The sequence below is a fragment of the Triturus cristatus genome, chromosome 2_2 (assembly GCF_964204655.1).
Source record: "Triturus cristatus chromosome 2_2, aTriCri1.1, whole genome shotgun sequence".
Classification (NCBI taxonomy): Eukaryota; Metazoa; Chordata; class Amphibia; order Caudata; family Salamandridae; genus Triturus; species Triturus cristatus.
In genome coordinates this window covers 1,058,064,886-1,058,081,115 of record NC_140582.1, presented here as the reverse complement: position 1 = coordinate 1,058,081,115, position 16,230 = coordinate 1,058,064,886, and the positions used below count along the sequence as shown (strand labels likewise).

Below are 16,230 nucleotides of genomic sequence, written 5' to 3'. Positions count from 1 at the left end.
CAGCCTGTGCTGCTTTTCACCAGGGGTGCCGCATGTAAAGGTCAAGAGGGCTGCAAGTGGCCCCCGGGCCGTACTTTGAGTATCACTGGTCTAGATAAATGAATGATGGTGAACCATTATTTCGCATTCTGGCAATCTACTCCAGTTTCCTGTGGGAGGAAGGGTAAGTCATGTTTTTTCTCTTAGCTGAAAGTGCAAACTTCATTAGTAGGGCAGCCATAATGTGCTAGTAGTTTTACTTTCGTCATATCAAGGCAGTGTTAGGCAGGAAGCACCCAATTGTTTTACTTTGCAAAAATGCTCTTCCAGTAAGTCACTCAGTGTGTCTCAATGTTTCAGATTTTTTATTGTCTGGGGGATGAACGGTCAGAATCTCCATGTGAAAGTGCAGATGAAACGCACACGGAAATATCTGTATTGTGCAAGAAACCGGAGAAAGTACTGTCTTCAAAAAAGGAGTATGTTTGCCAGGTGAGAATTAAGTGGAATTATATTTGTAGAAATATTTCAATTCGTTCTTAAGTTTTGATGTGCAGTGATGTGTGAGAGCCACTAGAGGTAAACTAATTGTAAATGCGTTTTTGGTCTGAAGCATTAATGGTGTAGGATCACCAGTATGAACATTCACAAGAGAACATCAGCATAGTGGTTCTGTGAATGGTGTGGAGCCTTCTTTTTAATAAGTGAGAAACACAGTTGTGACCCCCCCTTCCGCCTAGTGCCAGAGACTTATTTTATGTGTTACCTCACTTTTCCATATGCAGGATCACTCCAGGTCAGTGAACTGTAACCAGAAAGTCAATGTGTTTCAACATACTGCCCATTCATCATATAATTTGAAAAGGCTGGCGTAACACTCGGAAAAACAAACACTGAAGTTTGCCAAATTTTTAATCCACCACAGTAACATAGGTTCGCTAGGAGAAGGCTTGATGGCCAAGTGAAATCTACCACTAATACGTGGTATTTCTTCTAAATGATTCCAATTGAAACAGTTGCGTAATAGGGCTTCCAGGGACGTTTTTTTTTACCATTGATACCAGCCATCTTACCACTCTTTCAAAGGTAAGCAGAGGTCACTGAGAAGGTCATATAGACAGGAAGTCTGGTTGGTGAAATCACAATATCAAAATGTGCTATGCCGTAGGTTATTATATGCTACTAAATTCAATAATGCTAAAGCATTTTGGGATGTCATTAACTAATTGGAAAGTTGAGGTAACGGGGCCTATATTGTCAACATTTGGAAGGAGGTATGGGTGAGGTTTATTGCTAACCTGTATGGCCCTAGTGTATCTAACACAATTTGCTCGGACCTGAGATACCATTATGTGAAATGTACCGAGCCGCCTGCAGTGATAGCGTGCAGCTCAAATATGGTGCCATAGTTTGAATTTATTAAGCAATAAAGTAATAGCTAACCTTTTGCGCAGGATTAGATGGAATGGGGCTCCCGGCACAAATGGGCTCCCTAACACTGTACTTAGTTGCAACATTGATATGTGAGCCGAGGTGTTGACTGTGTGTTCAAGTAAGGTCATATCATTAAATATTGTTTGAGTCTTGGCAAGATAGCATTGTGCAGCCAATTTTAAAAGTGTCCCTGCAGACAATCATTCAAACTACTGCTTAATTGCTTTAACTGATGTAGAAGCTAAGGTTTTTGCTTCCCAATTATTGAATGATTTGTAAGATTCGGCAACACTACAGGAATTAATCCCATTTAACCAGTTGGGATTTTACAAGGGCCAACCTACAATTACTAATATACTGACCTTTTATTAGCAGAACGGGCTGTTTTAAAAATAAATAAATATACACACAAATATACATACATTTGTTTTATAGACTTAAAAGCTGCATTCGATTCTGTGCCACAATTATTATTATGGCAAAAACATGCAGGATGGGGTATTCCCCAAAAGTTGCTTGATACTATAATACTTGTGTTCGGATTTAGCCTGGTGATGGTTTTAGTTTGGCCCGGAAAATCAGCACTTGTAATGGTTTTAAGGCTGCGTACTTCTACATTTTTTATCTTTTTATGTCAGATTTGCTTCAGTACTTTGAAACCGTTAATGCACACCCTCCTAAACTTGCTAAAGTCCATCTTAAATATCTTCAATAGGCTGATCACACTATTTGGTTGAGCCAACTCCAATATGTCTACAAATATTAATTGCTGCATTTGATTAACACATTTTAGCTAATGGCATGTCGCTGAATTTTAGGAATACTAAAATTATTGAATTTGGGCCAGTGCAGTTTGAGACTAAATCCTGGATAGTGAGAGGTGGGCCAATTGAGATTGTGAAATCATATAAATATTTGGGCATTTTATTTGATAATAATCTTGTTTAAAAGCCATTTTAATGTTCTAAGGTAAAAAACCTCTTTAATTTATTCTTTTAAATCTCTACATAAATCATTGAGATGTCAATCGTACGAACACCTTAAAGTCTTGGGAGCCAAGCTACAGCCAACTAGTGCATATGGCTCGTCCATCACCAGGGGAAAAGATGCTAAATTATTGTTTTTATAATTAAGGGTTGTAAATTGATTTTTGGAATTCCTAGGTCAATTGGCCACGCTGAAATCCTGTTGGAGTTTGGTCTCCGAAGACAGTCCATGGTGGCGCAGGGGTCATTTTTTAAATGTATGCATTCCTTGTTTTTGTCTGATCTTAACTCCCTAGCAAATAACTGCTGATACAAAATAAATCACTGTTTATGCTGGCTCTTGGAGATCCTACGTTTTAACATGTTTTCAGAGTTTTGAATTGCAGTCAGGGTTTCCAGAAATGACCAAGTTTAGTTTTAAACAGTTCTTAAATAGAAATATTAAGACTATCTCATTTATTTCGGATAATGAGGCCTTAGCAGTAAAAAAAACATTCCTGCTCAGTGATTAATTCTCATCAGACTTTGCGAGTCCAGCTCTATTTGACTACTTATTTTCTTACACATATGAGTGATAACATTTTTAAATTAAGACTTTGTGAGTATCCCACTAAGGAGGGCACCCCGAATTGGATAGAATACTGGCCAACGAGTGAATGTAGACAATGTGGGTAGTCACATGAAACATTATTGCATATTGTGTGTGTCTGCTCTAAACTTCTCAATGTACGTCATATATTATTAAAGCCCCCTATTTCTTAAAGCAGGGGTGAGATAGGTTTGTTAGGCTCTCATTCGGCTTACTTGGTGTTTGTATTCCATTAACAATTTTCGAAAAAAATCATATATTTGTAGCTTAGCCTTGTTTGCTTATGCCTTTCTGAAGGGGGTTTTATAGGATGAGATAATAGGTCACTTGTTTTTTAAGCACTTGGCACTTTGAAGACTTACACAGTCCCTTGCTGGTTATTTAAATTCAATGCACTGAATGTTTTTCTTGTTCAGAGATTTTATTTTATTGAATTTTTATGATTATATGAATTTGTACAGGTATATTTTTTATGTACATGTGTATTTAATGTTTTTGTGTGTATTGCGAAGGGCTGTTTTTGTGACGATTTTTATTAATCAGACAAATTTACTTAGTCAATGTCTAGAATCTGGAGGTCTTTCACATCTCTGGCTTCGCTATGAGAAGCATAACTCATCCTAGATAAGATGAGATGTTCTTGGGGCTTGCAACCGGATTGCCAGTATACGTCTTCATGTGAAATGCCTTGGTTCACTACCACAACGCTTCAAAGTGATTCAGTGCCTAAATATACTGAACACTCCCTATGTGTGTGCGCTCCACTTGGCACAATTTCCTATAAACCTTTTGTTAATAGTAGCCTGGTTGGTTGTTCAATATCCAAAGAACAATGGCTGCTTCAACATGTCTCTAATGTATACCCCCTCCCTTCCAACCAGCTGAGATCAGTATCTTGCTGTGTACCTGACTTGCTTTAGTTGACAACCTCCTGGATCTGACTTTGCCATCTGAAGTTCCTGAGTCCTCTTTTCATTCTGATACTCTTGCTTGCTTGGCTAGGAGCCATCCAGTAAACCTTATTTGTTCCCAAGGTGAGACTGGAGCTGAGCACAACCCACTTAGGTACACAATGCATATCTCGTCCATTTTAACAGCCTTACTGTGCCCATCACAGAACACAGAACAGATCACAGCGTAGATGGAATTCTACAGTTTAGAGCATTATACAGCCCTCCAGGTTTGTGGCTTAGCAGTGGTCATTTTAATGCGAGTTATGAAGCTCTGTTCACCACACCATTACATCAACACTGACCCAATAAAGCTGTCTAGTGCTAGAAGAGAGGTTTCTTCTAAACAACAAGATAATGTATCAGTTTTATTACTATGGTTTGCTTTGGGGTAGCTTCCACACCCTTCATCGCTACTGCACAAATCTACATTCTAGCCACCTTTCTCCTACTGCAAGTAATAGCTGGGTTGAAATACATTACCAAATTGAACAAATTAACTTTTTCCAGAACCACTCTTGTTTTTGCAAACTGCTGGAAGTGGTCATGGTGAAAGAGTACAATCTCCGCTGTCACTTGTGACAAAAAAACAAACTAGAACATTTTTTTCAATTAATGTTCAACAGGCATTGTATTGGAATATCGTGGCCCAAATATGACTGGTCATGAATATTGTGTCCGAAGTATTGTTTACATCAATATTGCCCCAGTCGAGTTAATAATAGAAAATATCCACCCAGTAGAGTAATGTTTTTGTAAAGCGTAGTTGTACCCAGTGCTTAATTTGTAGAAGTTTGATTGCTAGTGCCCAAACTTTTCTCAAAATTCTGCGACTGGTGCAATTAACTGTTGGTGCCGAAGATCAAGACTGCATAGTCTTAAAACAACCTCATGCCTCTTTATTCCACTACCTGACATTTCCTGTCTTTATATCTCGCACTTGCTGGCTCTTGCTTTCTCCCTTTTTGATGAATTTTCCATCTTCCTCTTTTTCAGTGTTTCTGCATTTGTGTTTTGCCCTCTCTTGCTCTCTAAGTGTTTAATGCGAATAAATAACTGCTGGTCCCTACAAATGAGTGCCAGTGGCCCCCACTGACTCAAAGTAAGCACTGGTTGTATCACAAAATTAGCCATTTTTTTTTATAATTGATATTCCTACATGTGACCTTTAACAAAAATTAAAGGAGCCTGTTTACCAGATTGACTTCTGCCGCGTCCAAATTCCATTTGTGCTTCTGTGATTGGAGCGAAGAGGAGAGGGGTTTATGGGTCCTGGCTAGCTGTCAATGCCCTTCTACTCGATAGGATAGATTGGCTTTTTAGTCATTTCCCTTTTCATTAAGATCCATACACAGTGAGTCAAGCAGGTGCCTCAGCAGTACAGCTCTCTCTTATAACATAAGGATGGTCTTGCTGGCACTGGTTATTGATGGTGCTGCACCTGATTGATGGTGTTCTTGGACCTTCCTCAGGCATAAAATCATCTGCTCTTGAAAATGTAGATTCTTCTTCCCTCCTTTCCATTCTTTAACAAGTGGACAATTCCCACAGGAATGTTTGTCTGTTTTCAAGCAAACATTCAATCAAGAATAGAAAAATGTCCCGCAAAGTGGTTTCTGCTACTCCTTTGATGGACTATTGATAATGTACTCTCTTTCAAGGATCAGCATATGAGTGGGGCTGGTAATGAATTGGTTTTAGCATGAGAATGGTCTTCTTCAAGACTTGGTTAAGCAGTTCACCGACACAACACTCTTTGCTTCAGTAGCCTAGGAAAATTGAGCCATAAGGGAAAATAATTACTTTATTTTTTATGTTAGTAAGCATACTTATTGCTTGTTTGATCTAATCTGATGTGCCGTTTGCCCTGAAGTCCAAATGCACTGCACGGAGATGCATCTTATGTGGGATCCTGCTTACCATCCAGCACAGTCTGGATTTCTTCTGTGAAGCTTTTCTGCTATAACATGAGGATAGCTGGAGAATCTTTACGTAATTATCCATGGAAAACATCTGTGCCTCTCTGGAGTGCCACTGAAGTCCCTGGTAAACCTGCACATGGCGAAAAGTAGGACAACCGCATGCACATCATCCAGGATCCACAAGTTCTCAGGCGCCAAGCTGACCAAGAGAAAAGACAGATATCATCTTGGAGATGGACCTGCAATGTTCCCTCTCTCTCAATTGATTACCCTGCACCAGCTCAGGCAAGTTACTGAAACCTTGTAGTGCTAGTTTTGCCCATCCCTCGTCCCTAAAGGACCAGGATTTAGTCTACCTCACATTCCAGAGTGGGAGTTTTTGTGAGAAAGTGCCATCTTTCTTGCATGGTATGCCCCCACCTTTTGCTGAATTGCTGAATGTACTTTGAGTGTGCCCTGGACTCCTGCCAATCAGGTGCCCAGGACCTATGTTCCTTCCCTAAAACCCAAATTGGCAAACTCTGGCCACATGTCAGTCCCTGGTAAATGGTACCCTAGGTACGCAGTGCCTTGTGACCAGGGAAGGCCTCTAAGGGCTGCAGCACTTATTGTGCCACCCTTAGAGGCCCTGTAACCTAACACACACACACTGCCCTTGCAGGCTGAGTGTCTGGGTGCAGAACAAAACAGAGAGTCGACATGGCACACATCCCTGTGTGCCATGCCCACAATCTTCACTGCCCTGGCATACATCAGCCACCCCTCTAGCTGAATGCCCTATGCCAGTGGTGTTGGCACAGGAGCATGAAACCTGTGCCCCTACAGTACCCAGGTCCATTCCTGGGCACTGTAAGTGCAGTGCTGCCATTTAAGAGTACATGGTGCTGGGAGCTTGTCAAACACGAACTCCACAGCACCATAATGGCAACGCTGAAGACTGAGAAGTTTGGTATCAAACTTCTCAGCACATTAAACCCGCACTGATGCCAGTGTGGGATTTAATGTACAAAGCACTACAGAGGGCATCTTAGAGATGCCCCCTGAAACCTAAACTACAATCCACGTCTTGTCTGAGAGGCTGCCTAGGCAGCCACACAGCAGACATGTTGCTGGACTCCTGGGTGGAGAGCCCCCGCTCTCCTAGGCCTGCAACAATGCACATTCAGGGAGGGGTGCTAGGTCTCCTCCCCCAGGATGAGCAGGGGAAAGCTTCAAAGGCATGCCGCCTTTGTGAGCTTCTCCAGGCCACTTGCTGTACTCAGCAACTGGCCCCCACCGGTTCTGACCCCCCACTCTGGCGGGAAGACTGGCCGGAAACCCCAAGTAAGGACATGGGAAGTGCCAGCCTCTGCCAACCCCACCCCTCAGGTGGGGGAGGCGAGGTGAAGCACATCTCTGGGCTCTCGCCATCTTGAAGATGGGAAGCCCTGCCCAATCAGGACTAGGCTACTGCCCCCCTCCCACAGGATAGGGGGTGTAGCCACCCCAGGGCAGGGACACATTGGTCTCTGCCCTTTACCTACCTGTAACGCCCCTAAATCTAGTATTTAGAGGCACCGTGAACCTTCCTTCCTCAGATTTCAGATTCCAAAAAAAAAGCAACGAAGAGCAAGAAGAAAGATGACCTGCCTTGCAGCTGCTAAGAAGAGGAAGACACCAACTGCTTTGGCCCCAGCCCTACCGGCCTGTCTACTCTTGAACCTGATCCTGCTACAACCTGGTATCTCTTGTGGCCAGCAACCTCACAAACCCCAGAGGTCCTGGCTACCTTTTGGCTCTAAGTACCTGGGACTCCCATGAGTAGAGGCTCTACTCAAAATCAGCTTCTAATCCCTGGCATCAGCCCAGAACCGCGAACCCTGCACACTCTGCACCCGCCAAGCCTGGCCTGTGACAGAGTGAACAAAGATCACGAGGAAGACCCCCCCGGCGACTGTGACCCCGAGTCCAGCACCCAAGGACTTCCCTCGACGCTCCTGATGACGCCTGCAGCCTCAGAAGCCGGTACCCCCACAACCACGATCAACAGAGGGTAAGATTTCCAAACACCAAAAGGCACCCCTGCACCCGGCGCCCTGCGGCCCCCTGCGCCCAACTCCTGGGTACCTACCTATCCTCCAACTACCCAACTTACCTCTCGAAGTGGTGGTGGCACCTGAAGAATCTTCGTCCCCGAGCTTGCAGTCTTTTTCTAAACCGGAGCTTTCCCATTGAAACCAATTGAGCGCCCGAAGGCTCAAAACCACCCTGCACCCAGCCGCCCGAGTGGCCCTGGCAGTGTAACCTTTGCACCTATCTACTTCCCCATTTGCCCTGACCAAGTGACCAGGAGCCCAGCTCCCACAGCCGCGTGGCCTGCTAGTCAGCAGCCACCAACCAAGGCCACCCTGCCTCCCATAGGATAATATTGGGCCTAACTCACTCTGCACCCGGCTGCCCCTGTGCCGCTGAGGGTGTAACAACTGTACTTACCTGAACCTGGGATACCCCTGAGTCTGTACCCAGAACCTTAACTCTGCCAGTCGAGTACTTACCCAAAAGCCGATAACCCAATTTTCTTCCATAGGGTAACATTGACTGGTTTCTTCTGAAATTTCTTCTAAGTGTGGAAATTCTAAAACTTAAAATATTCACCTAAAATCAACCGAGTAACGAAAATCCTCACCTGCTATTAGGAGAAATCCCAGTGCTGGATCTTGGTGCCCAGCACTGACCCTGAAAAGTACTCGCAACCGTACTTACCATTAACCAAATTTTCTTCCATAGGAAATCATTGACTGTTTTTCTGTGAAATTTATTCTGTCGATTTTTGCAAACTCCAAATATTCTTTAAAAATCGTACCAACTGTGAAAACTTAATTACTTAACTGTTTTAGAGGTCCCAGTACTGAGTCTAGGTGCCCAGTACTGGATTACAAAAGTAACGAAAACATACTATACCTGCAACTTTAATTTTCTCCCATAGGGAACCATTGACTGTTTTCTATGAAATTTCTTCTGTCAACTTTTAAAATAGCAAAATATTGCCTAAAAATCACAACAGTAACTAAGTCGACTTTACTCACTTGTTTCCAAGAACTGTCCCAGGACTGAATCTAGGATCCAGTCCTGGAGTTAGAAAAGTAATCCTGAAAGTAATCTATTGCAAATAACTTAAAGCTTCTATTGAGCTCAATGTACTATTGTGTTTGAAATTGTGTTGCCTATTGCAACAACCTGTAACGACTACGTACAAAAGTCTATTGCATATTGCAAAAGTATTTAACTAAAGCATCTCATTCTGAGAAAGTATATGTTAGAGGCATATGAGCTGCTGCAGTCACATTATTGCATTAGATCGCCGCCTAGTGTTGGGTCTGGATGTTGCACGTTGTTGTCTTGGAAGAGTCTTCGAGGTCTCACGAGATAGGTGACTCCTCCCCTGGACTACAGTGCGCATGGACAGCACCTCCATCGTCAGATTGTGTTTTTTCCGCCATCGGGTTCGGATGTACTTCTGCGACGCCAACTTCGACTCCGAAGTTTTCAACTTTATTCACAGCAAATCAAACGTATCTCGACGGGATTGCTCTCTGGTCGTTACCCTACAACTTTACAGGACTTTATTTCCTATATTTTCATTGACGCAGGCCTCCGGGCCTATTGACGCCACGTGGGCCTCGGGCCCATGGAAAGGACCCCCTTCAAAAAATGCCCCCAGTGCGGTGCTAAATACCCACACACGGATCATCACCCAGTGTGCAACAGATGTCTCTCTCCGGAGCATAAAGAAGAAGACTGCTCAGCCTGCGCACTCTTCCGTTCCAAAAAGACAATCAGGAACCGGAGGGCCCATCGACAAGCGATGCATCGACAAGCAGCAGCACCGGCACCGGAAGATAACTTCGACGACCCCTCGGATGCTGAGGACTCGGACGACCTACAACTCGTCACAGTCGAAGAATCTGACTCAGATGACCCAATCCCAGCGGGGCAGCACGTGAGTACCGATGCCCCTGTCCCAATCACCCCATATAAGGCTCCGGTCAAGACATCGCCACAAGGCCTTCGTCACGATCGAAACATCCCTTCGGAAGCCCCACCCTCGGGCCCGGCTCCGAAGATAATAGAAAAGCCTTCCGGTAGCTCGGGACCGAGCAAACCGTATCTCCCTACACCACAAATGCCTTCGGCGCCGAGAAAAACACATACGGCACCAACTCTGGCACCGAGAGACTCGACCGTTCCCAAAAACGTTGAGCCGAAGCATCTCGAGCCGAAAACAGTCGATCCCAAGAAAAAGATCGACCCGAAAAAGACAAACCACTCCAAAAAGGTCACCGAGCCTAAAAAACAGATCGGACCCAAGAAAACGGTCGATCCGAAAAAGGACGTCGAAGTCAATAAAGCTCCCGAACCGAACAAAAACAAGGTTCCCGAGCCAAACAAGTTGACGCCGAAGCCTACAAATCCTTCGACTCCCAGTAAGAAACACCAAAAATCTTCGTAGCCGAAACCACCAAATACAGAGGAGGAGCTGTTTTAACCGGATCCTGTCGATCCAAAACAGAAAAGAATCGTCATAGACCCTAACACAGGTCATGTGGTGCTCCACAAGAGGAAAATTCCTCCTGCCTTATCCTCTCCTATTCCTCTAAAAAGGAAGGACATTGCTACCTCTCCTATTAGACCTGTTACTCCTCCTTCTCTCTCTCCTATTCTGCCTTATGTGCCATACACACCCCCCATGCCTCCACAGCCTGATGGGGACCCAGATGAGGGCATAAATAATGATCCACAAGACCCTTATGAAGATCCTGATGACACAAATCCCAAACAGGACACATGGGGAGACCCATATTCACCAGACAATAACACACCTATTCTAGACCCCACACCATATCCTTCAAAACCATCCCCTCCTGATGACACCATTGCATTCCATCAGTTAGTAGAGCTGCTAGTTTCCACGGGGTAGATATGCATGCTGACCCTATGGAAGAGGATTTCTTGCTGGACACCTTCCCAACCACATACAGAAGTGTACGCACATTACCCATGCTCAAAGGAGTTTTAAAACATGCACCAGAAATATTCAAAGACCCAATTAGGGCTAGAATACTCAACCCTAGGGTGGAAAAGAAATATAAAATATAGAGCAGCACCCTCCGACCCTACATACATCAAGGGTCAACTACAGCTGGACTCTCTAGTAGTCGCCAATGCAAGAAAAAGGGCTAACTCACAAATCAGTGGTGACGCTGCACCACCAGAAAAAGAGTCCAAACTACTAGAGGCATCTGGGAAAAGGGTGGCTTCACAAGCAGCCAACACCTGGAGAATAGCTAACACACAAGCATTGTTAGCTAGATATGACAGGGCGCACTACGACAAGTTAGAGGAGCTGCTACAACATCTCCCTGAGCCATATAAACAACAGGCAAATGACCTTATCCAAAAAGGAAAGTTCATCACTAATTCTTCAATAAAGTGTGCTCTAGATGCAGCTGAAACAGCCTCTAGAACAGTCAATACAAGCGTGATGTTAAGGAGACACGCATGGCTTCGCATATCAGGTTTCAAACCTGAGGTGCAAACCACTATTCACAATCAACCCCTTAACCAAGATTTCCTATTCGGGCCGGAAACAGATGTCCTATTAGACAAAATGAAAAAGGATACTGACACCGCTAAATCTATGGGTGCACTGCAGTTTTACCAATCCAAACGTTCCTTTCGTAGATCATCCTATAGAGGTACAGGGAGAGGAAATAATACACAACCCTCTCAACCTTTCCAAACTACCTATCAAAACACATTTCACAGAGGCCGAGGAGGATCTAGAGGAAACAATGGTAGAGGTAACAACAACAACCGTACCTCCACCACTCCCAAACAGTGACCTCTTACACCTGCCTCCAGACCACTTAACACCAGTCGGAGGCAGATTATCACAGTTCCTACCTGTCTGGGAATCCATCACAACAGACAGGTGGGTGAAGCAAATTATCCATTCTGGTTACTGTCTAGAACTTACATCTACCCCACCCAACATACCACCCAAACACAGACCAATGTCAGAGGAACATACCATACTATTACAACAGGAGGTCTTAGCAATGCTACAAAAGCACGCTATAGAACCAGTTCCCCTGCAGCAACAAGGGAAGGGAGTTTACTCTCTCTATTTCCTAATCCCCAAAAAAGACGGCTCCCTCAGGCCCATTCTCGACCTTCGTCCCCTCAATCAATATATACACTCCGATCATTTCCACATGATCACACTCCAACAAGTACTACCACTACTACAGCAAGGCGACTTTCTCGCCATGCTAGATCTAAAAGATGCATATTTTCACATACCTATTCATCCCGCACACAGGAAATACCTCAGATTTGTAGTGCAGGGACAGCACTACCAATTCAAAGTCCTACCCTTCGGAGTAACAACAGCACCAAGGGTGTTCACAAAATGCTTAGCAGTAGTGGCAGCACATCTAAGGAGACAACATATTCATGTGTTTCCATACCTAGACGATTGGCTGATAAAAGCCAAATCACATCACCAATGCCTGCAGCACACAGTGACCACAATCCATCTATTACACAACCTGGGATTTTCCCTCAACTACCCAAAATCCCATCTACAACCCTCCCATATACAGCAGTATCTGGGAGCAACTATAGACTCCACAGTAGCAAAGGCTTACCCAGCTCCAGCCAGAATACAAAACATTCAAGCAATGATCCTAAAATTCCAACCTCAAACTCTTTTGACAGCAAGAGTGTTTATGCAACTCATAGGCATGATGGCATCTTGCATATTCATAGTCCCACATGCTCGGCTACAAATGCGTCCCATACAAGAATGCCTAGCAACACAATGGAACCAGGCTCAAGCAAACTAAAGGACCTAGTGTTGGTAGACAGTCGTACCCATCGCTCTCTGCAGTGGTGGAACACACAAACCCTTTCAAAAGGATGACTGTTCCAAGAGCCAGTTCCACAAGTGGTGTTGACAACGGACGCATCACTCACAGGGTGGGGAGCCCATCTACTTCAACATACAGTGCAAGGTCTATGGACACCGCACCAAAAAATACACCACATAAACTATCTAGAATTACTGGCAATCTTTCAAGCAATGAAAGCTTTTCAAAAACACATAGCCAACAAGACTGTCCTAGTCCGGACGGACAATATGACAGCAATGTTCTATATACAGAAACAGAGGGGGGGGGGGGGGCACCCTCTCTGCAGCTATCAAAACTAATGCAAAGTATATGGAGATGGGCCATTCCACCAAAAACATCCACCTTCTAGCAGAACATCTCCCAGGAGTAAACAACCAGATTGCAGACCTATTGAGCAGACACAGTCAACAGATCCACGAATAAGAAATTCACCCAGAAGTCCTACTCCCATTCTTTCAAACATGGGGACACCCAGACATAGATCTGTTCGCCACAAAGGAAAACGCAAAATGCCCATCCTTCGCCGCCAGGTTCCCACACCGGCAGTCAAAGGGCAATGCGATATGGATGAACTGGTCAGGCAGATTTGCATACGCTTTTCCGCCAACCCTACTCATTCCATTAGTGGTACGCAAACTAAAGCAACAAACACTTACGATGATCCTAGTTGCTCCCACATGGACACGACAACCATGGTACACAACACTCCTACAACTCTCTGTAGTCCCTCATCAAAAACTACACCTCTCTCCAAAACAACTCACACAGAACCATGGAGAGATATAACACCCAGACCCCAATCAAATGAACCTAGCAATCTGGCTCCTGAAGTCTTAGAGTTCGGATACCTTAACCTGCCTCCTGATTGTATGAATATCATCAAAGAGGCAAGACGTCCCACTACCAGAGCCTGTTATGCAAACAAATGGAAAAGATTTGTTATTTACTGCCAAAATAATCAAATCAATCCACTAGACGCTTCTGTCCAAAACATAATTTGTTATCTACTACACTTACAAAGATGTCATCTAGCATATTCATCTATAAGATTACACCTAGCGGCTATTGCAGCATACCTCCAGAACAGACAGCACTTGTCTCTTTTCCGAATACCACCCATTAAGGCATTTATGGAAGGGCTCCAAAGAGTAATCCCTCCAAGAGCTCCACCTTCCCCAGTCTGGAATCTTAACATTGTACTTACTAGACTTATGGGTCCACCCTTTGAGCCTCTACATTCTTACGAATTACAGTTCCTAACATGGAAGGTGGCATTTCTAATAGCGATCACTTCACTCTGAAGAGTAAGTGAATTGCAGGCACTAACAATTCAAGAACCTTTCATGCTAATACATCAAAATAAGGTAGTTCTCAGAACAAACCCTAAATTCCTACCAAAGGTCATAACTAGTTTTCACATTAACCAATCAATTGAGTTACCTGTCTTTTTTCAAAAACCACAGTCAGTAGCTGAAAGAGCACTCCACACACTGGATGTCTGAAGGGCTCTACTCTACTACATAGACAGAACTAAACCATTTAGGAATACAAAACAATTGTTTGTGTCTTTCTGTCAACCTCATAAGGGTAACCCTATTTCAAAGGCAGGGCTAGCCAGATGGATAGTTAAGTGCATACAAATATGTTATCAAAAAGCTAAACGCACATTAACTATTCCCCCAAGAGCACATTCCACGCGAAAAATGGGGGCATCCATGGCTTTTCTAGGTAATATCCCCTTAGAAGACATTTGTAAGGCAGCTACATTGTCTACCATACATACCTTCACTAAACACTATTGTGTTGATGTGCAAGCCAAACAACAAGCTTCTGTAGGTCAGGCTGCACTTAAAACACTTTTCCAGACTACTGCAGCTTCACCGGTAACCACCACTAGAGGAGGAACTGCTATACAGTCTATGCAATAATGTGACTGCAGCAGCTCATATGCCTCGAACGGTAAATGCTACTTACCAGTATGCATCTGTTCTTGGCATGTAGAGCTGCTGCAGTCACATGCCCGCCCTCCTCCCTGGTGCCGAGCACAGTTGCAGTACTATCTTACTTAGATACATTTACATGGACACCTTTCTTTCTATTACTATCCTCCATCTTTGCCCCAATGGCGAAAAAACAATCGGACGATGGAGGTGCTGTCCATGCACACTGTAGTCCAGGGGAGGAGTCACCTATCTCGTGAGACCTCGAAGACTCTTCCAAGACAACAACGTGCAACATCCAGACCCAACACTAGGCGGCGATCTAATGCAATAATGTGACTGCAGCAGCTCTACATGCCAAGAACAGATGCATACTGGTAAGTAGCATTTACCTTTAATACCTATTGTTGGTTCTAAAATAAAACAACCATATATTTTTTACATAAACCGAAGGGGGATGGGAGCACACTACTACCTCCCAGCACAGTTCGCCCCTTTGCATCCTGGTACATGCAGTTCAATTTAAATGCTTACTTGAAATTTTGCAGAGTGTCTCACCAAAGTTGGTGCAGGTTAGTGCTGTTAATCTCTAGACACATGTGTTTCTGGATTTCATCCTTCTTCAGTAGAGATAAAAAGAAACTCTTCTGGGGTTTGCTGAGAAAGCTGCCACAATCCTCTCAGGTCTTTGTACCTCTCCCTGGCGCACAGGTGCCTCCCATGGGCTCGTCAGCCCAGTGGCTCAAGGGAGCCTTTTTGAAACAGAAGGAGGATGGGAGCACACTGCTACCTCCCAGCACAGTTTGCCCCTTTGCATCCTGGTACATGCAGTTCAATTAAAAATGCTTACTTGAAATTTTGCAGAGTGTCTCACCAAAGTTGGTGCAGGTTAGTGCTGTTAATCTCTAGACACGTGTTTCTGGATTTCATCCTTCTTCAGTAGAGATAAAAAGAAACTCTTCTGGGGTTTGCTGAGAAAGCTGCCACAATCCTCTCAGGTCTTTGTACCTCTCCCTGGCGCACAGGTGCCTCCCATGGGCTCATCAGCCCAGTGGCTCAAGGGAGCCTTTTTGAAACAGAAGGGGGATGGGAGCACACTGCTACCTCCCAGCACAGTTCGCCCCTTTGCATCCTGGTACATGCAGTTCAATTAAAAATGCTTACTTGAAATTTTGCAGAGTGTCTCACCAAAGTTGGTGCAGGTTAGTGCTGTTAATCTCTAGACACATGTGTTTCTGGATTTCATCCTTCTTCAGTAGAGATAAAAAGAAACTCTTCTGGGGTTTGCTGAGAAAGCTGCCACAATCCTCTCAGGTCTTTGTACCTCTCCCTGGCGCACAGGTGCCTCCCATGGGCTCATCAGCCCAGTGGCTCAAGGGAGCCTTTTTGAAACAGAAGGGGGATGGGAGCACACTGCTACCTCCCAGCACAGTTCGCCCCTTTGCATCCTGGTACATGCAGTTCAATTTAAATGCTT

General features: G+C 44.3%; 1 protein-coding gene across 1 annotated transcript in view; it reads left to right on the top strand.

Annotated features, from left to right (window-relative positions):
- Positions 1–16,230, top strand: part of NSD2 (nuclear receptor binding SET domain protein 2) — an 881,013-nt gene that overhangs the window by 394,063 nt on the left and 470,720 nt on the right. The window contains exon 11 of the mRNA XM_085642559.1: positions 340–471. Within this exon, the coding sequence (XP_085498685.1) occupies positions 340–471 (132 nt within the window). The remainder of the gene's footprint in view (positions 1–339; positions 472–16,230) is intronic.